The sequence below is a fragment of the Tachyglossus aculeatus genome, chromosome 23 (assembly GCF_015852505.1).
Source record: "Tachyglossus aculeatus isolate mTacAcu1 chromosome 23, mTacAcu1.pri, whole genome shotgun sequence".
Taxonomy (NCBI): Eukaryota; Metazoa; Chordata; class Mammalia; order Monotremata; family Tachyglossidae; genus Tachyglossus; species Tachyglossus aculeatus.
The window spans coordinates 26,717,205-26,742,772 of NC_052088.1; the positions used below are offsets into that span (position 1 = coordinate 26,717,205).

The 25,568-nt window shown below is 44.7% G+C and overlaps 1 protein-coding gene across 2 annotated transcripts in view; it reads right to left on the reverse strand.

Moving 5' to 3' along the window:
• The window catches only part of FAM172A (family with sequence similarity 172 member A), a 445,054-nt gene that overhangs the window by 389,140 nt on the left and 30,346 nt on the right, over positions 1-25,568 (reverse strand). For both annotated transcript variants that reach the window (XM_038765425.1, XM_038765426.1), the window contains exons 2-4: positions 13,628-13,751; positions 9,872-9,973; positions 2,803-2,903 (exon numbers count right to left, since the gene is read on the reverse strand). In XM_038765425.1, coding sequence (XP_038621353.1) covers positions 2,803-2,903; positions 9,872-9,973; positions 13,628-13,733 — 309 coding nt within the window. In that variant the 5' untranslated portion in view covers positions 13,734-13,751. The remainder of the gene's footprint in view (positions 1-2,802; positions 2,904-9,871; positions 9,974-13,627; positions 13,752-25,568) is intronic.

Genomic DNA, 25,568 nt, shown 5'->3' on the forward strand with positions numbered 1-25,568 from the left:
ACCTATGCGCTTAGATCTCTACGCCTTAAGCACTTGCTATTCACCCCACCCTCGGCCCGGCGGCACTTAGGTATAGATCCTTATGCTCCGACATTTCCCTTATCTGTAATTTATTTTAATGTTTGTTTCCCCCTACAGCCAGTAAATTCCTTATGGGCAGGGTTCGAATCTGCCAACTTTATCGTACTAAAGTCTCCCAACCGCTTAGTACCGCGGTAAGCGCTCAATAAATACAACTGATAATTGGTTAACAGCTACCTTGCAAGTCTCCATTATTTTGAGAAGCGGCATGACTCAGTGGAAAGAGTCAAAGGTCATGGGTTCTAATCCCGGCTCCACCACCTCTCTGCTTTGTGACCTTGGGCAAGCCACTTCACTTCTCTGTGCCTCAGCTCCCTCATCTGTAAAATGGGGATTAAGATTGTGAGCCCCATGTGGGACAACCTGATGCCCTTGTATCTACTCCAGCACTTAGAACAGTGCTTGACACATAGTAAGTGCTTAACAAATACCATAATAATAATAATCATAATAATAACAACTGGACTCTTGGTAAGGTAAAATGAGATCCCAATAATGCCTCCCACCCATATGATCTTAGAGCCAATGAGATATATAGTGGCTGGCAACAAAATTTAATCACCTGCCCCCCAAAAATCAATTAATCAATGGCATATTAAGTGAGTACATCATCATCAATCGTATTTATTGAGCGCTTACTGTGTGCAGAGCACTGTACTAAGTGCTTGGGAAGTACAAGTTGGCAACATATAGTATCCACACCACTGAACTAGGCACTTGGAAGAATATGACAGAGTTGGTAAAAACGATATCTGCCCACACAAGGTTTACAGTCTAGAGGGGAAGACAGACATTAACAATAATAATACTTACAGTATTTGTTCAGTGCTTACTATGCGCCCTTTACCTGTATATATGTATATATGTTTGTACATATTTATTACCCTATTTATTTATTTATTTTACTTGTACATATCTATTCTATTTATTTTATTTTGTTAGTATGTTTGGTTTCGTTCTCTGTCTCCCCCTTTTAGACTGTGAGCCCGCTGTTGGGTAGGGACTGTCTCTATATGTTGCCAATTTGTACTTCCCAAGCGCTTAGTACAGTGCTCTGCACACAGTAAGCGCTCAATAAATACGACTGATGATGATTGATGATGCGCGTGGATTAGCGGAAAGAGCACGGACTTGGGAGTCAGAAGCCACAGGTTCCAATCCCGCTCCATCATTTCTCTGCAGTGCGACCTTGGGCAAGTCACTTAACTTCTCAGTTACCTCATCTGTAAAATGGGGATTAAGACCGTGAACCCCACGTGGGACTACCTGAATAGTAAGCGCTTAACGAATATTATTATCACTACGCGCCGAGCGCTGTTTTAAGTGCTCAGGTGGATACAAGGTAATCAGGTCGGACACAGTCCCTGTCCCACAAGGGGCTCACAGGCTTAATTCCCATTTTACAGATGAGGTAACTGAGGCACAGAGAAGTGAAGGGACTTGCCTAAGGTCACACGGCAGACAAGGGGCGGATCAAGGATTAGAACCCAGGTCCTTCTGGCTCCCGGGCCCGTGCTCTCTCCACTAGGCCACACTGCTTCTCATATGAAGTACAGATAGGTGGAACGGCAGGGTACATATGTACATAAGTGCTTGGGATGGAAGTGTTTAAAGGGCACAGATCCAAGTGCAGAGGCGATGCAGAAGGAAGAGAGAAGAGGAGAAATGAGGACTTAAATCGGGGAAAACCTCTTGGAAGTGATGGGATTTAACAGATCAATCCACGAAACCATCAGAAATACTAAAACTGCATCGCTGCAAAAGCATGTACAAGAAAAGCTACAATTCTGATTGAACGTTTCCAAACTATGGTCCTCATTTTGAGCCGTTGGTCAGATTCAGAGATATCCTACCAAAACTGGAGCTGAATGCCATTATACGGTCATAATTGAAACTTAAGAGAAAATAACACGACAAGATTAATTTGGATACTTCCTGATGACACAAGTAAAACTAGAAAAACCATCCTTCTCTCCACTGTATATTTACGCCCTCCTGGCTAAATCAGACTAAACCGGAAATACCAAATATTACCAGATTACCTCCAAGTCCGAGGGTGGATACATTTCAAGAAACTACCTTAAACACATGAGTTTAAATTAACAGTTTTACAGAAAACAATATATAAATGAAAAAAAACAAAACAGAACCCACCACCCACATTTCTTTAACCAACCATGCAGTATTTACAGCACAAACGATACCGCTTCAGTCTACCTTGATGGAGAAATACATGTGTTGCCGTTTATTTACCCCAGAAAATATTAAAGAAGTGAGACTTATTTGTATGAGCAAATTGCTTAGTCTCTTGTGCCTATTTCTTCATCTGTAAAATGGGAATGCCGATCCCTGCCCTACCCTACCTCCGGAGGAATAACGTGATAACCGTATCCAAGCACTGCGGTAATAAACGGCTACAAAAATGGGAAATAATGAATCCAATTATCCCAGGGCCTAACATAACTCCATGGTAGTAAGCTACGCATTTGGGAGGTGCATTAACTCTTTCAGATCACAAGGGGCCTGTTAAGTGAATTGCGATTATTATTATTGGCACAAACTTTGTTTTGCAAATCCTTTTAAGTCAAAACAAACGAGGGAATACTTCAACTCCCCAACCTTCATTTGGAGTAAACTGTTAACTGAAAAACCAGGGCTAAAATCTGCTTTTCGACACCGTAAACCCCCCGTTCACACATAGATTTACATTTAGAGCTATACCTCTCCAAGAGCCTCATATCTCTTCTGATTCCATCTGTGCAAGTCTTCCCGGTAGTTAAAAACAAACGGCTCCCCAGTTTTTACGTGTCTTAATTGCCCCTCTAGAAGAGAAACACACAATATTGTTATAATTCAATCGGAATCGGTAACAGCGTCGGGAAGTGGGACATATGACAACTGACAACAACAGGCGTCTCAAAAATGAGAGTTTTTATGTTAACCTTTTCTCCAGACATCAACATAAGCCCCGTGAGGGCTGGCTTTTTAGGGCCACTGAGGTGGCTATCATGCCTAGATTTCACGGGGACTGTTTGCAGAATTGCCACGGCTGCTCCAGTCCACCCAAACCCACGCGACCTGAGTTCTGCGGCCCCTCGTCCCCATTTCCTTTCTCCTTTTAGACTGTGAGCCCACTGTTGGGTAGGGAACATCTCTATATGCTGCCACCTTGTACTTCCCAAGCGCTTAGTACAGTGCTCTGCACACCGTAAGCGCTCAATAAATACGATTGATTGATTGATTAATACAAGAATTCATTGCACTCAAAGAATCTGTGGTCGGAGAAGCAGCTTGGCCTCGTGGCAAGATCAAGACTGAGCCCCTTCTTTCCTCTCCCCCTCGTCCCCCTCTCCCTCTCCCCCATCTTACCTCCTTCCCTTCCCCACAGCACCTGTATATATGTATATATGTTTGTACATATTTTTTACTCTATTTATTTATTTATTTTATTTGTACATATCTATTCTATTTATTTTATTTTGTTAGTATGTTTGGTTTTGTTCTCTGTCTCCCCCTTCTAGACTGTGAGCCCACTGTTGGGTAGGGACTGTCTCTATATGTTGCCAATTTGTACTTCCCAAGCGCTTAGTACAGTGCTCTGCACATAGTAAGCGCTCAATAAATACGATTGATGATGATGATGATGATGATGATTGATTGACTGTTTCCTCCCATGCCCCCCCTTTCACCTCCAGTCTTATCTTCCCTTCTCCTGCCTCTCTTCCACTAAGCAGGGAGGGGAAGAGATCGCTGCCTCTTTCCTCCCCTCTGCAATGTCCAGCCCCTCAGCGGGATGAACACGATTCGCACACGCAAAGCACAAAAACCAACAAATAACGAACACAAAGAGAGAGAGAGAAAAGACATCCCAGTTTTATATTTTCAGGGATATAAACGCCCCCCCCCACCCACAAACTGGGCAGCAGGATAGATCCCTAAATTCAGGAATCTCTCATCAAAACAAGGATGTCTGGTTCTGCTGCTCCAGAAGACCACCCAGAAGACAGACTGGAGACTCTTTTTATTACTCTATTTATTTATTTATTTTACTTGTACATATCTATTCTATTTATTTTATTTTGTTAGCATGTTTGGTTTTGTTCTCTGTCTCCCCCTTTTAGACTGTGAGCCCACTGTTGGGTAGGGACTGTCTCTATACATTGCCAATTTGTACTTCCCAAGCGCTTAGTACAGTGCTCTGCACATAGTAAGCGCTCAATAAATACGATTGATGATGAGGACCCCCCCCCCCCCCAGTGAACAGTCCTCACAAACAAAAGTTGGCTTTAAAAGCAGGTGCGATCTCCACCCCCTGGTTGCCACAGACCCCCAGATGCTCTCGGGAACAAGTAACCAGTGTGGCAGTGATGCTTTGGGTCTTTATAGTGGAATCCAGAAGGGGGTAGTATAAGATTATAGAATCTGCAAGTAAAATAATCAAGGAAATACACAAATTCATCAATTCCGTAAAAGTAGCATGGAAAAAACGCAGCAAATGCTTCTGCTCCCCCAAAGTGACGGAGAAAGCCGGTCAATTCTCTCCACGAACTTAGAATTACAGTAGGATACGTGTGTATCAAACTGGAGAAATCAACTGGTTCATAAAGTTGAAGAATTTTGTAATTAAAAAAGTACAACGGGACATTTTGACAGGACTTCCTTGAGTCATTCGCAATCATGTACAAAAGCCTAGTTTTTGCTTCTTTACCGCTGTTTTCAGAATCCTTGTCCACTCTGCAACTTTCAGCATAAATTTCCCCACGATTTTATATGTGAATCCTGCGGTCCCAGTCGATGCTCGGTTTGCCTTAATTCTGTAGACGATTTTTATGCCTATTTCCCCCAATTCTTTTAATTGAATTTGACACCTAACACTTGAAATTCAAAAACCGGCCAGCCCATTTGCTTTGTCTCCCTTCTGCTTCCTGAATATGGTCATTGTGCTGTTCATTAGTACCTCCAAAACAGGAGGGGAAGGAAGGAAAGGGGAAGCCAAATTAGTCAGTTTTACTGCTAACAATTCTGGTCAAAAATGTTCCAAAGGTGAGCTTCTAAGGGTATCAGGTAGTTATCCTTACCCAAGTGGATAATTAAGGATGGACTCCATAAAATAGCTCATTTCTATTCTGCTTAAGGAAAGCTTTCTTGCAATATTCTACAAGTAAATTGATCTGTAGTCATTTCACATTTTTTGAATAAGTGAAAATTCCTGTAAACACGAAATTTATTTAAATTTTATTTTCCACGTGTATAGAAGAGTTGAATTTTACAGCCTTAAGATATGCAACAACTTGAAGAAGCAGCGTGGCTCAGTGGAAAGAGCCCGGGCTTTGGAGTCAGAGGTCATGGGCTCAAATCCCGGCTCCGCCACTTTGTCAGCTGTGTGACTTTGGGCAAGTCACTTCACGTCTCTGAGCCTCAGTTCCCTCACCCGTAAAATGGGGATGATGACTGTGAGCCCCCCGTGGGACAACCTGATCACCTTGGAACCTCCTTAGAACAGTGCTTTGCACATAGTAAGCCCTTAATAAATGCTATCCTCATCATCAATCGTATTTATTGAGCGCTTACTGTGTGCAGAGTACTGTACGAAGCGCTTGGGAAGTACAATATCATTACTGTAATAATAATGTAATAAAATGTAATAATATCATTATTATTATCCTCAGGGAAATCAAACTTCTTTGTCATACAGTCAACTACTTCAACATAGGAAAATGGGAATCTGAACTGGTGAACTGTTCCACTCTTGGCGCTAAGCAGCTCTTTTAACTTGGCAGATTTGATTTTTTAGCACCCAGAATCAGGTTCTCAATTCGCTGTTAACCAATTATGGTTGCACTTGCCTCCCTTTCCGAACTTCATACCGACAGGGAATGCTCGTTTGCTCTTTGCCAAAGAAACTGGAGAACGGGGACGGGGTGGGGAGAATCAGGAAAACATCACAAACTTCATCCATTTGAAGCAGGTTTCACTGCAAAGCTTTCACAGAGTACTAGCCACGAGTTCCCTGAAGAAGTCATTCAAGACATTAGGTTCGCCACAGGCCTTCAGTGACATAATACTCGGCCACCGTTTCCCCATTTCGGATTTCGACCCCTGGCCTCGTGGAAAACACGTGTGGACCATTAACCTTGAAGTCAAAGAAGTACGGAAGAGGAAAAGCTGAACTACATTACTCTAAATATAAGAAGCTGAAGAGTGACATGGTTGAAATCCTCTCTGAAAGAGCAACCATCACTTGCTTGACACTTTTAGTATATGCCTATCCTGTCAAATCCTCAGGGTATTTAAAAGCTAAAAGGTGTTGAAAAAAAAGGAATGATTACCTATCGTAAGAGAATACTCTTCTTTCCACCCCTCACCGTAAGTGAACTTAGTGCTCGGGAAAAGGCAAGATTGACAGCAACGGAAACCAAAGCCCTTTATCCACGGAGCTGGGGCTGTTTGACTTCCCTAGGGCTTCTCAAAGTTTTAAATGAGATTTTAAAAAGAAAAAAAAAATGCTGATCTTAAGGCATTTGTACAATTAATCCCCTAAGCACATTTGTTGCTTCTAACGCTTCCATCTAAATACTTGATGCTCACTCCACCCTCTGACCCCCAAGACTTATGCACATACCTGCAATTTATTTATGCTAATGTCTCTCTCCCCCTTTAAGACTGGAAGCTCCTTGTGGGCAAGGAACGTGTCTATCAGCTCTGTTGTTTTGTTCTCTCCCATGTGCTTAGTACGGTGCCGTGCACACATTAAGTGCTCAATAAGTACCATTAACTGATTGACCTAAAACATTCTGCTTTAGGAATTTTATTGAAAAAGGCATTACAATATTGTGTTAGAATATTAGAATAGGCCCTGTATATGTGATTTCTAGCAAACGCAAAACATCTGATGGATTTTTTAAAGTCATACCTGTTCGCTAGGAATAAGGCTCTAGCAAACGCAGAACATCTGATGGATTCTTTAAAGTCGTACCTGCTCGCTAGGAATAAGGCAGGGCACCAACTGAGCCAATAATCCAATTTATACCCAACATTTACGACAAAGAAATCACCTTATCTGCAATATAAAGTCTTGCAACTAATTCTTTGGGACATCGCTGCTACTGCAGGGAAACTTTCACTACAACAGATTACAGCCACCACAAGACACGTACAACCCAGGGATACAACTGTAATTTGTTTGACATTTGTGACAATCCAATGGATCACTGCAAGCTTCCCCACGAGAGACGAAGCATTTTCGGTCTCTCCCCTCCTGGCTACGATTTTGGAATCAGGAATTCTTGCAAGACTGTAGACGAGGTGTTCCGGGAGCTGACCTGCTCCAAGGAACTTTATGAGGACACGAAGACGGCTGCTGGCCCAAACGACGTTGGACGGATTCTCCGCTGCCGGTGAAAAACCACTACCACGGTCAGCCGAACAAGTTACTACTTCTGCAGCCTCCTGCAGTGACTCATAATTACAGCACGACTGTTGGGATGTTAGGGTTTGAATTACCTTAAAGATTAAATCATGGTTCAGCGATGCTTACTGTAACAGTATGTCAAAATTTCATCCTTTTCCAGAGGTTTCTGGATGGATTCCAGTACATAGTCAATCTTATTTATTGAGCATTATGTGCAGGGCACTGTACTAAGCACTTGGGAGAGTACATACAACAGAATTAGACATGTTCCCTGCCCATAACGGCCTTACAGTCCAGAGTCTACACAACACGTAGTTCTACAGGAAAACATACCCAATAACACACCCACTCACAACGCGTTAGTCATTTTTGGGTAAGCACATCGCAACTATCACTACCACTGCTTTTCAAATCAGAGCAGGACTATTCCCCGGTTTAACGAAAGCTCCATTAGCGTTCTAACCATGAACCTCTCATACACTGAGAAGGAAATTCAGTTTTCTGTTCTTAATTAATGCATTACTGATGATCTCTGACAGCCACTTGAGTTTAAATAGCGTAAGGAACAACATCTTTCTGTACAACTGGACTACAATTTTAAGGGACACCACAAGAGCTGAACTCCAGGTAGAAAGTCACTTAATCTCTCGCCGCAGGTACTGTCAACTTTGGTAAATTCTACTGTGGACTGTTAATTTGACAACGGATTAAATATGAAAGGATACATCCTTGGAAACCCAATCATCTATTAAAAGTAGCACTTAATAGCTGTTCTGTACTTTTATTACGATTGTTGTTTTGAAATACTTTTGTGGCTATCTCTGATATAATGATAACGCTAATAATAATAATAGCATTTATTAAGCGCTTACTATGTGCAAAGCCCTGTTCTAAGTGCTGGGGAGGTTACAAGGTGATCGGGTTGTCCCACGGGGGGCTCACGGTCTTAATCCCCATTTTACAGATGAGGTAACTGAGGCCCAGAGAAGTGAAGTGACTCGCCCAAAGTCACACAGCTGACAGTTGGCGGGGCCGGGGTTTGAACCCATGACCTCTGACCCCAAAGCCCGGGCTCTTTCCACTGAGCCACGCTGCTTTGTTAAGCGCTTACTATGTGCAAAGCACTGTTCTAAGCGCTGGGGAGGTTACAAAGGTGATCGGGTTGCCCCACGGGGGGCTCACAGTTTTAATCCCCATTTTACAGATGAGGGAACTGAGGCCCAGAGAAGTGAAGTGACTTACCCAAAGTCACACAGCTAACAGGTGGTGGAGCCGGGATTTGACCCCATGACCTTTTAGACTGTGAGCCCACTGTTGGGTAGGGACTGTCTCTATATGTTGCCAACTTGTACTTCCCAAGCGCTTAGTACAGTGCTCTGCACACAGTAAGTGCTCAATAAATACGATTGATTGATTGATTGACCAATGGCGCCAAAGCCCGGGCTCTTTCCACTGAACCACGCTGCTTGGTTAAGCGCTTACTATGTGCAAAGCACTGTTCTAAGCGCTGGGGAGGTTACAAAGGTGATCGGGTTGACCCATGGGGGGCTCACAGTTTTAATCCCCATTTTACAGATGGGGTAACTGAGGCCCAGAGAAGTGAAGTGACTCGCCCAAAGTGACACAGCTGACAGTTGACGGAGCCGGGAATTGACCCCGTGACCTTTTAGACTGTGAGCCCACTGTTGGGTAGGGACTGTCTCTATATGTTACCAACTTGGACTTCCCAAGCGCTTAGTACAGTGCTCTGCACACAGTAAGCGCTCAATAAATACGATTGATTGATTGATTGACCAATGGCACCAAAGTCCGGGCTCTTTCCACTGAGCCATGCTGCTTTGAGTATACGATCTCAGTGGGCAGAAACGTTTCGGTTGCTTCTTTTATACTTCCCAAGTGCTTTAATAATAATTGTGGTATTTGTTAAGAGCTTACTATGTTCCAGGCACTGTTCTAAGTGCTGGGATGGATACAGTCCCTCTGTCCCACATGGGGCTCATGGTCTTAATCCCCATTATACAGATTAGGTAACTGAGGCACAGAAAAGTTATGTGACTCTCCCAGGGTCACACGGAAGAACCGGGATTAGAACCCGGGTGATTCTGATTCCCAGGCTTGTATTCTATCTACTGAGCCAGGCTGGTTTACTACAGTGCCCGACACCCACGAGGCATCATCATCATCATCAATCGTATTTATTGAGTGCTTACTATGTGCAGAGCACTGTACTAAGCGCTTGGGAAGTACAAATTGGCAACATATAGAGACAGTCCCTACCCAACAGTGGGCTCACAGTCTAAAACAGGCACTCAATAAATGCTGAGACCACCGCTACTGTGAATTTATATGCACACCCCGCATAGAAGATTCATCACTTACTTTCATTAAAAGCATATTCAAATCCTTCAAGAGAATCAGGAAACTCAAGAGGTGGCTCATCTTTTTTCATTAGTTCATCCAAGTCTATTCTTGATAATAAATCTGAAACAAAAAGGGAAAGCTACTTAAGAGTGTACACCGCTCACTCCCAGCGTTAACGAGAAATGAATCTAATCAATTTATTAAATCACCAGAGAAATGTAGTTAAACAGCATTAATCTAAATCTGCCTTGAGTTTTTATGTTTTAGTTGAATTTTGTGATTATCTGGATTATCTAATAGTGTCTGAATTAAAATCGCTAACTGTCTGGGTTATGAAAAAGCACATCGATGAAACAATTAATAAGAACAACAATGACCACAATCATAGTAGCATTTGTTAAGTGCTTACTATGTGCTGAGTACTGTACTATGCTAAGCAAAGATGTAGATATCAGATTAGATACCATCCCTGTTCCAAAAGGGGCTCACAGTTCCACAAGGGAGGGAGTCCAGCTACTACATCCCCAATTTACAGATAAGGAAACTGAGGCACAGAAAAGGTAAATCACTTGCCCAAGATCAACTGCTCTGACTTCCGTGCCCAGTCTCTTTCCGCTAGGCGTTGCTAAATCTCAATATTATCTAAATATTTTTGTTTGTAGTTTTAAAACAGCACGCTCTAGCCAGAGCTTCAAGCACCCTTCTACGTATGTGATGAAATTGAATTGAATTTATGCCTTAAAACAGAATTGGGAGCATCAGAAAATACTTTAAATTGCCTGCCTTAAATGCCAGAATCTCATCATTGCCCACATTTGCAGTACTAAACCTTTACTTTGCACTGAATTCAGGGGTGCATATATAAGATTATCAGGTCAGACACAGTCCCTGTTTCATATATGTCTCACAGTCAAAAAAGGTAAGAAGAAACGGTTACCCCATTTTACAGACGGTGAAACTGAGGCATGGATAAATTAAGTGACTCGCCTAAAATCACAGAGCAGGCCAGTGACACCGTGGAAATGGAACCCAGATTTCCCGGTTCTCAGGCTCATGCCCTTTCCGCTCGGCTATCGGCCTCCTTCTTTTAACAGTAAAGCGATAGCATCGGGAAAGATTGGCCACCGAATCACGTGGACGCAAACACTGGGAAAGACTGGCCACTGAATCACGTGAACCTGATCATTATAAGTGAAAGACGTGAGGAAAGGGGCATGGTTACAGTTTTGTTCCGGTTTTTCTAATTTGGCAGACTTAAAATGCGCAAACACAAACATACCTAGACTAACCTGCCATGGCCAGGAAAACCTTAGCTAGCACAAATAAGATTCCACTCCCCTTAGCCCTTCTAATCCATTCCACCTAGAAGGTAATTTCAAAGTTAGATACATCTTCTGAACAAAAATAAAGTATTGAAAATATACTATATTTATAGCATATATGTATACTGTATATATGTATATATGTTTGTACATATTTATTACTCTATTTATTTATTTATTTTACTTGTACATAGCTATTCTATTTATTTTATTTTGTTAGTATGTTTGGTTTTGTTCTCTGTCTCCCCCTTTTAGACTGTGAGCCCACTGTTGGGTAGGGACTGTCTCTATATGTTGCCAATGTGTACTTCCCAAGCGCTTAGTACAGTGCTCTGCACATAGTAAGCGCTCAATAAATACGATTGATGATGATGATACTATAGAAAAATACAAAACAATGTTAATTGCAAATAAAGATGAGAAAAGACAAGCCATGGCTTATGCTATCGGGCTTATATCGGGAGGAGCAGCGTGGCTCAGTGGAAAGAGCCTGGGCTTTGGAGTCAGAGGTCCTGGGTTCGAATCCCGACTCCACCACATATCTGCTGTGTGACCTTGGGCAAGTCACTTAACTTCTCTGAGCCTCAGTTCCCTCATCTGTAAAATGGGGATTAATACTGTGAGCCCCATGTGGGACAACTTGATCACCTTGTAACCCCCCCAGCGCTTAGAACAGTGCTCTGCACATAGTAAGCGCTTAACAAATGCCATTATATATATATATTATATTCTTAAGAGGCAGCAAGGAAAGTCAAGTAACTCATCAATTCCCACCATATCGGAGAATGAAGCTATGGGAGGGAGACTTACTTTCTGTCCCCCATCTGCTGGAAGACAATAAATCCATTTGTCTAGGCCATTATGAAAAGCATGCTAAAGAAACAATATTTATCAGCTTCTCTAGTATCTTTGCCTTTGGTCTTTATTCCCCTCTCAGATGGCACAATGATCAAACACCAAGCTTAGCAAAAACATCTGTACACTGCAGAATTCGCAATCACCGCAGATACGGTATCAGGAGAGAAATGGGAGGCGGGCAGCAGGGGGGAACAGGGAATTCACACACTCCCTCCTGCATGGAATTTCCCACCCTGAAATCTGCTGTACAGTCTATCTTCAGAGTTCTCCTTTACACAGCCATCTTTTCCAAGAAAAATTTCCCAATTAAGCTCCCCTTCTAGGTCTGCTTCCCCCACCACTCACGTACATACGTGTGAATAGGTATATTTCATTTCTTGCCTGTTTTTTATCATTTGTATCTATGCTCTTATTCTCTTATGCTTAAGATTTGCAATTTATGTCTGCTTTCCTCCTCTATTAAGCGCTTATTACAGTGCGAGCTCTTGATACAGTGCTCTGCACACAGTAAGCGCTCAATAAATGATTGAATGAAATAGACTGTAAATTCTGCTAAGATAAGGACCATGTCTTTCGTTCCCTGCACCTAGTAGATGTTCAATACTGCTGATGATGTTAATAATAATAATAATGGCATTTATTAAGCGCTTACTATGTGCAAAGCACTTTTAAAGCACAGAATACCTAAAAAAGCTTAAACAGGATTGTCTTTTTTCTTTTAAAAGCAAATCTAGAACAAAATGACCCATCCCAATGAGGGATAGTGGGAACAAAAAACAAAACAAAACAAAACCCCAGAGGATACGCTCGTCACGGTAAAAGGTGAAATACCCACAATTGCACTGTCTACAGAGCTCGAATAAAGTGGACAAAGCGAACCAGCTAAAACAGATCATTCACGCTGTGAAATGGATTTTTTTTAGTTTGAACTGTCCAACTGTGCTGTCCTCATGGAGCTTATCAACCAGAAAATGGCTCAGTCCTAACAATCTAGAAGTAAAATATCGAACTGCATAAAAAATTTTGTCTTATCTGATAGTTTAATTACAGTCGTACCATTCTGTGCATTGGTGATTCACCATAATACGTATTAGACCTATATGGCACAATTTCATCCTCATGTGACTATCAGTGTTTCTACCTCAAGTTGGACACCAATACCTAAAATACCTAAGCAAAAACACGAAATTTTCCAATAAATCCATACAAAATATATATGAATCACGCAGGCTTAACACTTCATCATCATCATCATCATCAATTGTATTTATTGAGCGCTTACTATGTGCACAGCACTGTACTAAGCGCTTGGGAAGTACAAATTGGCAACATATAGAGAACTTAATGAACTCATATCACATTTTCATATAATTCATTGTTTGGTAAGAAGATAAAATGAATTCAACACTGTTAACCGTTTTGAGTATAATATTTTAATCAGTTCAGACTTACTTTAAAAGTAGCATTAGGTACAAAACACCACATATATGATGTGTGCTAAAAAGGCCCCTTGAAATTCAAATCTATATGTTTTCACTGTACTTCCCCAACTCAGAGACAGTAATTCACTCGACAAAAGAAATCAGATTTATACCTTTTAGAGCTGTAGTCTTTTCTTTTTCATCTGGACCGCCCTGCTGGAGCTGTGCCATGTTTATGCAAAGCGACACCCACACAGAAGAAACGAAGGAAACAGACATCAATCTTCAGAAGATCGTCTAAAACGAATTAGGGTAACGCATTAGTCAAGCTGCTTCTTTTTGGTTTCCTGGATCACCTACAATTTTTCAACGTTTCGCTGCGAGCATTTTAATGTGACTCCAACTTGGAATGGGATCCGGGCCGGAAATCAGGGTTTGGTTCTGGGAACCCCGGCCAGTTCTCCGGAGGTTAAACTGTCCTGTAATAGACTATCAACTTTATCAAGGACAATACCAAAATCGGCGTTTTGCACGATACAGCCCGTACTCAAGGCGAATCTGCAAACATCTTGGGCAGGTTGGATGCCTTCCCTTCCCCACAGCACGTGTATATATGTATATATGGTTGTACATATTTATTACTCTGTTTATTTATTTATTTATTTATTTTACTTGTACATTTCTATCCTACTTATTTTATTTTGTTGGTATGTTTGGTTCTGTTCTCTGTCTCCCCCTTTTAGACTGTGAGCCCACTGTTGGGTAGGGACTGTCTCTATGTGATGCCAATTTGTACTTCCCAAGCGCTTAGTACAGTGCTCTGCACATAGTAAGCGCTCAATAAATACGATTGATTGAGTGATTCCACCCGTATGAAATGGAAGCTCTAAATCACCATCAATCCTGATGCCTCTTGACGTCGATATCCGTAACTTATTTCCGTCTTTTCTGTCTATTTATTTACATTAATGTCTGCCTCCCTCTCTAGATTGTGAGTTCGTTGGAGGCATGGAACGTGTCTGCCCGCTCTTTTAGACTGTGAGCCCACTGTTGGGTAGGGACTGTCTCTATATGTTGCCAATTTGTACTTTCCAAGCGCTTAGTACAGTGCTCTGCACATAGTAAGCGCTCAATAAATACGATTGATGATGATGATGTTATACTGTAGTCTCTGCAGCGCTCGGTACAATATTCTGCACACAGCAAGCGCTCAATACAATCGATGCTCTTGATGAGGGCAGGTGGCCACCGAACACCTCCCACCAGGCTCCCCTCTGCAGTCTCAGCCACCTGCTGTAATAATAATAATAATAATATAATAATAATAATAATAATAATAATAATAGCATTTATTAAGCGCTTACTATGTGCAAAGCACCGTTCTAAGCACTGGGGAGGTTACAAGGTGATCAGGTTGTCCCTCGTGGGGCTCACAGTCTTAATCCCCGTTTTCCAGATGAGGGAACTGAGGCACAGAGGAAGTGAAGTGACTTGCCCAAGGTCCCATAGCTGACAATTGGCGGAGTCGGGATTTGAACCCATGACCTCTGACTCCAAAGCCCGGGCTCTTTCCTACTGAGCCACGCTGCTTCTCACTGGAAAGGGAGGAAGGGAAGGAAAAATAAAACAAAGGGAGGAGAGAAAGAAAGGGGAGAGGCAAGGAATGAATCAACCATCCTTGAGCCCAGCAACGAGATTTATTGAGCACGATTTGCAGAGCACTGCACTAAAAGCTGGAAGCCTAGCACAGAAGCAGCGTGGCTCAGTGGAAAGAGCCCGGGCTTTGGAGTCAGAGGTCATGGGTTCAAATCCCAGCTCCGCCAATTGTCAGCTGTGGGACTTTGGACAAGTCCCTTAATAATAATAATAATAATAATGGCATTTATTAAGCGCTTACTATGTGCAAAGCACTGTTCTAAGCGCTGGGGAGGTTACAAAGTGATCAGGTTGTCCTACGGGGGGCTCACAGTCTTAATCCCCATTTTCCAGATGAGGTCACTGAGGCCCAGAGAAGTGAAGCGACTTGCCCAAAGTCACACAGCTGACGATTGGCAGAGCTGGGATTCGAACCCCTGACCTCTGACTCCAAAGCCCGGGCTCTTTCCACTGAGCCACGCTGCTTCTCTGCGCCTCAGTTCCCTCACCTGGAAAATGGGGATTAAGACTGTGAGCCCCCCCGTGGGACAACCTGATCACCTTGGACCCTCCTCAGCAGCTTAGAACGGTGCTTTGCACATAGTACGCGCTTAATAAATGCCATCGCTATTATTATTAGAAGTAAAAGTCACAACTCTGCCTTCGAGGAGATCACAGTCTAACGGGTGACGAATGGACCTGAGCTTCCAAACGTACACTGGGGAAACCGTGAGCAGCTTCTTCTTATATGCCAGTCTGTTAAGAGCCAAACACCGCCCTAAGCGCTGCGGTAGACACAAGTCACTCTGCTCAGACACAGTCCCTGTCCCACATGGGGCTGACAGTCGAAGAAGGAAGGAGAATACGCATTGAATCCCCATTTTACAGACAAGCAAATGGAGGCATGGAGAAACTTGGTGACTTGCCCGAGTCACAGAGCAGAACCGGAATTAGAACTCAGGTCTTTAGATTCCCAGGCGTGTGCTCCTTCCATTAGGCCACGTTACGCCTAATGTCAGAGGAGCCATAATCCTGAAGATGGGGAGGGCCACGCTGAAAAGAGGCCCCCTTTTTCCTCTCCTCCTCCCCACAGCACCTGTATATACGTTTGTCCAGATTTATCACTCTGACTTGTACATATTTACTATTCTATTTATTTTGTTAATGATCAATCAATCAATCAATCGTATTCACTGAGCGCTTACTGTGCAGAGCACTGTACTAAGCGCTGGGGAAGTACAAGTTGCAAGAGACAGAGACAGTCCCTACCCAACAGCGGGCTCACAGTCTAGAAGGGGGAGACGGAGAACAAAACAAAACATATTAACAAAAGAAAATAAATAGAATAGATATGTACAAGTAAAATAAGTAAATCTTTGTTTCCTTCCCTTGAAAATCGGCAATGGACTTCATCTTCCCAGATCACCCAACCGGCTAAATGGGCGGCAGGAAAGGGGCTTCTTGGGTCTCTTCCCCTGCGGGTCTCGATCTCGGGGGAGAAGTTGGAACATTTCGAATATTTCCGCCGTTCCGTACCAGGCCGCTACCAGGCTGATCCATCACTGACATTTATTGAGCGCTTACGAGGTGCCGAGCGCCGCACTACGCGCTTGGGAGAGGACGAGGCAACGGAATAATAATAATAATAATAATAATAAGTGCATCTAGCTTTATTTCTATTTATTCCGATGACTTGACACCTGTCCACATGTTTTGTTTTGTTGTCTGTTTCCCCCTTCTAGACTGTGAGCCCGCTGCTGGGTAGGGACCGCCTCTGTATGTCGCCGACTTGTACTTCCCAAGCGCTCAGTACAGTGCTCTGCACACAGTAAGTGCTCAATAAATACGACTGAATGAATGAACGAACAGATGGTGGGGGGCGAGGTGGGGTGAAGGGAGGAAGGAGAAGCTTCAGAATCAATCGCATCTACTGAGGTGTTACTGTGTGGAAGACACGGCACTGCGCACCTGGGAAGGTAATCGTACCATCAATCGACTATTTACTGAGCGCTTCCTGTGTGCGGAGCACTGTCCTAAGCACTTGGGAGAGAGTACAAGACGGCACAGTTGGCAGGCCCGTTCCCTGTTTCTAGCCTGTGAGCCCGCTGTTGGGTAGGGACCGTCTCTAAAATGTTGCCAACTTGGACTTCCCAAGCGCTTAGTACAGTGCCCTGCACACAGTAAGCGCTCAATAACTACGACTGAATGAATGAATGAACGGGTTTACGGTCAGAGGGTGAGACAGGCTTCAACAGCAAGAAGCAGCGTGGCTCACTGGAAAGAGGCCTGGCTTTGGAGTCAGAGGTCATGGGTCCAACTCCCGGCTCCGCCACTTGTCAGCTGTGTGACTTTGGGCAAGTCACTTCCTTTCTCCGGGCCTCAGTTCCCTCTTCTGTAAAATGGGGATTAAGACTGGGAGCCCCACGTGGGTCAACCTGATCACCTTGTAAATGCCCCAGCGCTTAGAACAGTGCCTTGCACATAGTAAGCGCTTAATAAATGCCCTCATTATTATTATTATTATAAGAATAAATTGTGGATATGTACGGAAGTGCTGCGGCGTTGAGGCGGTGGGGGGAGGATAAAGGGAGGGAATCCAAGGGCAGGAGCAACACGGAAGGGACGGAGAGAAGAGGAAATGAGGGCCTAGGAGGGGAAGGCTTCTTGGAGAAAATGCGCCTTCAATAAGGCTTTGGCGGGGGGGGGAGTGTGATAGTCGGATATTTTGCTCTGCACACAGTAAGCGCTCAATAAATACGATTGATTGATTTGTGTGTGTCGGGGGGGGTGCGCATTTCAGGCCAGAGGCAGGACGTGGGCAAGAAGCCGGAGGTGAGCTAGATGAGCTGGAGGTACTTTGAGCAGAGTGGAATTAGAGGAGCAAAGACAATGCGGACGGGCTGAGTTGAAGCAGGAAAGCAGAGAGGTAAGATAGGAGGGGACAGAGGGATTGAGTGCTTTAAAGCCGACGGTAAGGAGTTTCTGCTAGATGAAGAGGTGGATGGGCAACCTCGAGGAGTGGGCTAACACGGTCTCAACGTTTCTGGAGAAAAATGATCCAGGAGGCAGAGCGAGGGATGGACTGCAGAGGGGACAACCACCAGAGGTTCTCCAGGAGTGGGCTAACACGGTCTCAACGTTTCTGGAGAAAAATGATCCAGGAGGCAGAGCGAGGTATAGACTGCGGAGGGGACAACCACCAGAGGTTCTCCAGGAGTGGGCTAACATGGTCTCAACGTTTCTGGAGAAAAAGGATCCAGGAGGCAAAGCGAGGGATAGACTGCAGAGGGGACAACCACCAGAGGTTCTCCAGGAGTGGGCTAACACGGTCTGAATTTTTCTGCAGAAAAATGTTCCAGGAGGCAGAGCAAGGTATAGACTGCAGAGGGGACAACCACCAGAGGTTCTCCAGGAGTGGGCTAACACGGTCTCAATGTTTCTGGAGAAAAACGATCCAGGAGGCAAAGCGAGGGATAGACTGCAGAGGGGACAACCACCAGAGGTTCTCCAGGAGTGGGTTAACACGGTCTCCACGTTTCTGGAGAAAAACGATCCAGGAGGCAGAGCGAGGTATAGACTGCGGAGGGGACAACCACCAGAGGTTCTCCAGGAATGGGCTAACATGGTCTCAATGTTTCTGGAGAAAAATGATACAGGAGGCAGAGCAAGGTACAGACTGCAGAGGGGACAACCACCAGAGGTTCTCCAGGAGTGGGCTAACATGGTCTGAATGTTTCTGGAGAAAAATGATCCAGGAGGCAGAGCGAGGTATAGATTGCAGAGGGGACAACCACCAGAGGTTCTCCAGGAGTGGGCTAACACAGTCTCAACGTTTCTGGAGAAAAATGATCCAGGAGGCAGAGCGAGGGATAGACTGCAGAGGGGACAACCACCAGAGGTTCTCTAGGAGTGGGCTAACATGGTCTCAACGTTTCTGGAGAAAAATGATCCAGGAGGCAGAGCGAGGTATAGACTGCAGAGGGGACAACCACCAGAGGTTCTCCAGGCGTGGGCTAACATGGGCTCAACGTTTCTGGAGAAAAATGATCCAGGAGGCAGAGCGAGGGATAGACTGCAGAGGGGAGAGGCTGATACAGTAATCAAGGAATCAATCCAGTAATCAATCAATCCCTCCCCTCTAGACTGTGAGTCCATTGTGGGCAAGGATTGTCTATCTTTATTGTGCTCTCTTTATTTTTCCTAAGAAGCAGCATGGCTCAGTGGAAAGGGCACAGGCTTTGGAGTCAGAGGTCATGGGTTCAAATCCCAGCTCTGCCAATTGTCAGCTGTGTGACTTTGGGCAAGTCACTTCACTTCTCTGGGCCTCAGTTCCCTCATCTGTAAAAAATGGGGATGAAGACTGGGAGCCCCCCGTGGGACAACCTGATCACCCTGTAACCTCCCCAGCGCTTAGAACAGTGCCTTGCCCATAGTAAGCGCTTATTAAATGCCATCATCATCATTTTACAGATGAGGTAACTGAGGCACAGAGAAGTTAAGTGTACTAAGCGCTTGGGAAGTACAAGCTGGCAACTTATAGACGGTCCCTACCCAACCGGGGGGCTCACAATCTTCAGAGGTCGTGAGTTCAAATCCCGGCTCCTCCACTTGTCAGCTGTGTGACTTTGGGCAAGTCACTTCACTTCTCTGTGCCTCAGTGACCTCATCTGTCAAATGGGGATGAAGACTGTGAGCCCCCCGTGGGACAACCTGCTCCCTTTGTAACCTCCTCAGCGCTTAGAACAGTGCTTTCCACAATAAGCGCTTAATAAATGCCATCATTATTATTATTATTATTATCCCCATTTCACAGATGAGGTAACGGAGGCACAGAGAAGTGAAGTGCCGTGCCCAGAGTCACACAGCTGACAATTGGTGGAGCCGGGATTTGAACCCACGACCTCTGACTCCAAAGCCCGGGCTCTTTCCACCGAGCCACCCTGCTTCTCCAGAGGGCTCTGCTCCACTCAGTCTTGAGTGCTGATGCCTGATCAATATTAATGATAATGATGGTATTCGTTAAGTGCTTACTATGTGCCAAGCACTGTACTAACCCCTGAGGTAAGTAGAACATAATCAGGTCCCACCTGGGGCTCACAATCTTTGTGGAAGAGAGAACCGGTACTGAATCTTCCTCTTGCAGATGAGGAAACAGACACAGAGTGAAGTGACTTATCCAAGGTCATGCACCCCCAGGCCGATGCTCCTTCCACTAGGCACGCTGCTTCCCGAGCCATCTTGCTTTGTATGCCACCCGGTTAGAGTACCGCGGGTTTCTTGGACCTTGTCGTTATAACTGCTGCAGGAAATGACTGTTTGCTAAACGGAAGGCAAACTTTCAATATTTAAAATCGCTTTATAGGCAACGTTCTTGCCTATTTAATCTCCCTAGACTCTAAAATAGATTTTTGTATCCATCTACTGCACCAGATTGGCACTTCAAACTTTTCATTACATCTTTACCCAAAAAAGATAAAGAGAAGCAGCAGGGCCTAGTGGATAGGCCTGGGTTCTAATCGCGGCTCTGTGACGGGTCTACCGTGTGGTCTCGGGCAAGTCACTTAACTTCTCTGTGCCTCAGTTACTCATCTGTAAAATGGGGATTAAGATTTTGAGTTCCGGGTGGGCCACGGACTCTGTCCAACCTGATTAGCTTGGGCTAACCCCGGTGTTAGAACAGTACCTGACACAGAGTAAAAGGTGTCTGATCTAATTCCGCACCCCACACGGTTCCTGGAAATGTTCAGCAGGGAATTCCGGTAGCCCTAATACAGAAATCAATTAAAAACAAATTCTACTCTATTTGGACCACAGGAAATAAGACAGGATCTCGAAATACGCTGCTCTTTCAAGCTGTCAACTGAAGGCAAACTACAATCATGGGGGAAAAAAAGAAAATTCAAATATGAGAAACAGAATTACTTTAATGGGGAGGATTTATAATTACACTAATTAACAGAATCAAGTGACTCTGAATGCCAATAGTTTTGGTAAAATCATCCATTTACCTCTTTCCTCCAGTAAGCAGACCGCACTTCCTAAATGTGAATGAATGCCGCTGGAGCTCTTCTCAAAATGCAGGCATTTTAATCGTCTAATCAAGAATGTAGAAAATTTACAACACAATGTGCTAACTAAAATGATGGTGAAGTTCTGATTCTAGGACAGCTTTCCATTTTAGTTTTAAATGAATTGCCTACTCAAAATTGTTTGGGTTAGAGTAACGTTAAAACATGTAAATAACGGCAAAAGTGGCCATAATCCACGTTGCCCCGGGACCCCGTAAGTCAGACACCTAGCAAAGTGCCAAAAAGAGAGTCAGAATGTAGCCAAGAATGTATTTTCCCCCGGCATAAAGGAAACCGTAAACTCTCCTCTGTAATAAAGATCAAGCCGGATCTGCCAATATCTTTAAGGATTGCGATTCCAGTATTACCGTGTCTACAACGAGGAAGCGGGCCATTTTGCGGAAGACGCCTCTTATCACAACGGAGCCAGAGCTGTAGTTTGGTCAACACGTTCCGCATGAAGTTTCTCCCAGAGATGTGGCCGACCAACCGGACCCAGTCCGACCTAGCTCCTAGTCCCCGGTAAATCGGGAACGTTATCAATTCTCGATTTCGTTTTCCCAATGAAAATTCAGTTGTAACCTGCGCAAGGGACACGGAGGTCAGTGTGGTAACCTCCACTTCGGGCTCTTCGCCCCTCTGCCCAGCCTGGTGCTTTGGGAACACCCCCGGTAAAACAAGCGAATCCGCAGAGGAGGGAGGGAAATCGGGCAAGGGCAGGCTTAGGAGTAAATTGGAACTAAAACGGGCGTCTTTATCTTTTTTTAGTCTGGCTTGGCTTAAGATTGCCTCTAAAGCCCCCACATTGCTGTATTTCAAAGGACAGCCACACGTTCCGTCTCTTACCGCCACTCGGCTTCGCTGTGGCCGATCAATTTCATTTTTAAAGACCAACAAACTTCGCGACGCTCTCTTTATCGTGCCCGGTCTCAGCCCAGGCTACGCAGCCTTAACGGAAGAATATTTACTCCAAAAATTAAATACAATTGCTCTTCATTGTTCTGGCTAGACCGCGTTACCCAGCGCGGACTTCAACTTGCACCGACCGATTCACGGTTGTTAAATTCACGAGGGCATCTACCGGCACCTAGGAGGCTGCTAATTTATTTTACTTGTACATATCTATTCTATTTATTTTATTTTGTTAGTATGTTTGGTTTTGTTCTCTGTCTCCCCCTTTTAGACTGTGAGCCCGCTGTTGGGTAGGGACTGTCTCTATATGTTGCCAATTTGGACTTCCCAAGCGCTTAGTACAGTGCTCTGCACATAGTAAGCGCTCAATAAATACGATTGATGATGATGATGATGCTAATTAACCTGCTTATGATGCTACACCTCACGGCGGCATAGGCAAAGCATGTAAGCAGGAAGCAAAAGCAATTTGTCTGTTGCTCTCTTACTTATTGTGTTACATTTTTACCCTCTTGAGTTGTTTTGCATGGCTGTGGCACAGCTGGTGGAGCTAAATCGGGAACGTTATCAATTCTCGATTTCGTTTTCCTAATAAAAATTCAGTTGTAACCTGCGCGACTGCAGATAAACACTACTGAAAACGCTGCCGGCAAACAGTTTGATATATATTAATACGTGCACTCGACAGGGTTTATTTGGCATTATCTGACGGAGGTTAGGTTATAGGAAATAAAGCAGCGGAAGGTTTTTACTGATGCGAACTGGGCCAGGGTTGACGTGTCGTATAGTTCGCGATAACCGCTACTGTTTAAATATAGTTTTGCTAGAAACGGTTCGAGTATAAAGTAGGTTCAAAACATCTCAGTTGGCGATTTCGTTCCGTGAACTACACAAAGCAATTACCGTCTCTTCTTTCCGTCTACCATCCCAACAGAGAATCCACGATGTATAAATAAAGCTATAAAATAACTTGTCACGTGTAATCTTTATCGAGTCAGCATTTCGAAACGCAGACTATTTCTCAGGTGCCCTGTTGGCTTGGCATCTGCCATGAACACCAAGGAGCACATGCCAAGCTACAAAGCGACTGCCCCCCGACACTCCCCAACAGATTTTTTGTTTCTGGTCCGGCTGAACATTTGCGAAATGTGAAACAGGAAACCCAGAGGTCCATTACTTTCTAAAGAACGTGGCTGGGTGATTGGTAGGTCTAAAAGAAAAATACGGGGGTTGGGGGAGATGGAGGTTTTTAAGGGGAAATATTGCCTATCGACCCTTGTATTCTAGAGGTCCCAGCGTAGGTTTGGACAGTCGGCTCCTAGAGACGGTAGGAAAGTCAGCCTTCCCAAGTTACTAGCGGCCCAGGAAACCAAGGACAGACCCATCCCAATGAGGGTTCTAGCAGAAGGGATCCTCGGGAGCCACAAACCCAATCCCTGGGATTTGTCTTGGAACCTTCCCATCCTTCTATATCTGTCTCCGCCTCCAGGGCTGTATTGGTCACTGTAGAAAGCACCACCATGTTATCCCCGACTCATCTCTCTCAAACAACTCACATTCAAACTGTCACAAAATCCTATCGGTTCAACTTTCACATCAAAACCCCACCCTTTCCTCTCCAACCCAACTGCTATCACGTTAATCCAAGCAGGTATCCTACCCCGCTTTGATTACTCTTTCGGTTTCCTCGTTGTCTCTTCCCATTCCAGTCTGCACTTCGCTCTGTTGCCCCGATCATTTTTCCATAAAAACGTTCAGTCCACGCTTCCCCACTCCTCAAGGACCTCCGGTAGTTGCCCATCCACCTCCACATCAAAGAGAAACTCTTCACCATCAGCTTTAAAGCACTCAATCGCCTTGCCCCCTCCTACCTTATCTCACTGTTCTATTACAACCCAGCCCGCACAGGTCACTCCTCTAATAATAATAATAATGATGGCATTTATTAAGCGCTTACTATGTGCAAACCGCCGTTCAAAGTGCTGGATGCCAACCTACTCACTGTACCGCGATGCCATCTATCTCGCTGTCGACCGGTTGCTCATGTCCTGCCTCTGGCCTGGAACGCACTCCCTTTTTGTATCTGACAATCACTCTTCCCCGCTTCAAAGCCAAAGATTGAAGGCATATCTCCTCCAAGAGGCCTTCCCCAATTAGGCCCTCATTTCCTCTTCTCCCCCTCCCTTCTGCATCGTTCCTGCACTTGAACTTGTTCTCTATATTCACCCCTTCCCTCAGCCCCACAGCACTTCTGTACATGTCCCTGATTTACGTTAACGTCTGCCTCGCCCCCGACTAGACTTTAAGCTGGCTGTAACCGGGGAATGTGTCTACCAACTCTGTTTTGTACACTCCCGAGCGCCCTGTACAGTGCTCCGAAACGCTCTGGGCATGTCACCCCCCTCCTCAAAAATCTCCAGTGGCTACCAATCAAGGTACGCATCAGGCAAAAACTCCTCACTCTTGGCTTCAAGGCTGTCCATCCCCTCGCCCCCTCCTACCTCACCTCCCTTCTCTCCCTCTCCAGCCCAGCCCGCACCCTCCGCTCCTCGACTGCTAACCACCTCACCGGGCCTCGTTCTCGCCCATCCCGCCGTCGACCGCCAGCCCACGTCCTTCCTCTGGCCCGGGATGCCCTCCCTCCGCACAGCCGCCAAATTAGCTCTCTTCCCCCTTCAAAGCCCTACTGAAAGCTCAGCTCCTCCAGGAGGCCTTCCCAGACTGAGCCCCCCTTTTCCTCTGCTCCTCCTTCCCTCCCCAATGCCCCTACTCCTTCCCTCTGCTCTACCCCCCTCCCCGCCCCACAGCACTTGTGTATATTTGTACATATTTATTTCATTTATTTTATTCATGATGTGCATATATCTATAATTCTATTTATCCATTTTGATGCTATTGATCAATCAATTGTATCTATTGAGCACTTACTGTGTGCGAGCACTGTACTAAGCGCTTGGGAAGTACAAGTTGGCAACATATAGAGACAGTCCCTACCTAACAGTGGGCTCACAATCTAAAAGGGGGAGATGCCTGTCTAATCATTTTGTTACACTGTCTGTCTCCTCCTAGACTGTGAGCCTGGTGTTGGGTAGGGATTGTCTTTATCTGTTGCCGAATTGTACTTTCCAAGCACTTAGCAGTGCTCCACACACAGTGAGCGCTCAATAAATACGACTGAATTCATTCATTCATTCAATCGTATTTATTGAGCGCTTACTGTGTGCAGTAAGTTCTATTTATTTTATTAATGATGTGCATCTAGCTTTCTGTTTATTTTAATGACTTGACACCTGTCCACATGTTTTGTCTTGTTGTCCGTCTCCCCCTGCTAGACTGTGAGCCCGGTGTTGGGTAGGGACCGTCTCTATATGTTGCCAACTTGGACTTCCCAAGCGGTTAGTACAGTGCTCTGCACACAGTAAGCGCTCAATAAATACGATTGAATGAATGAACGAAGGCAGACCAATGTACTAAGGACTTGGGAAGTACAAGTTGGCAA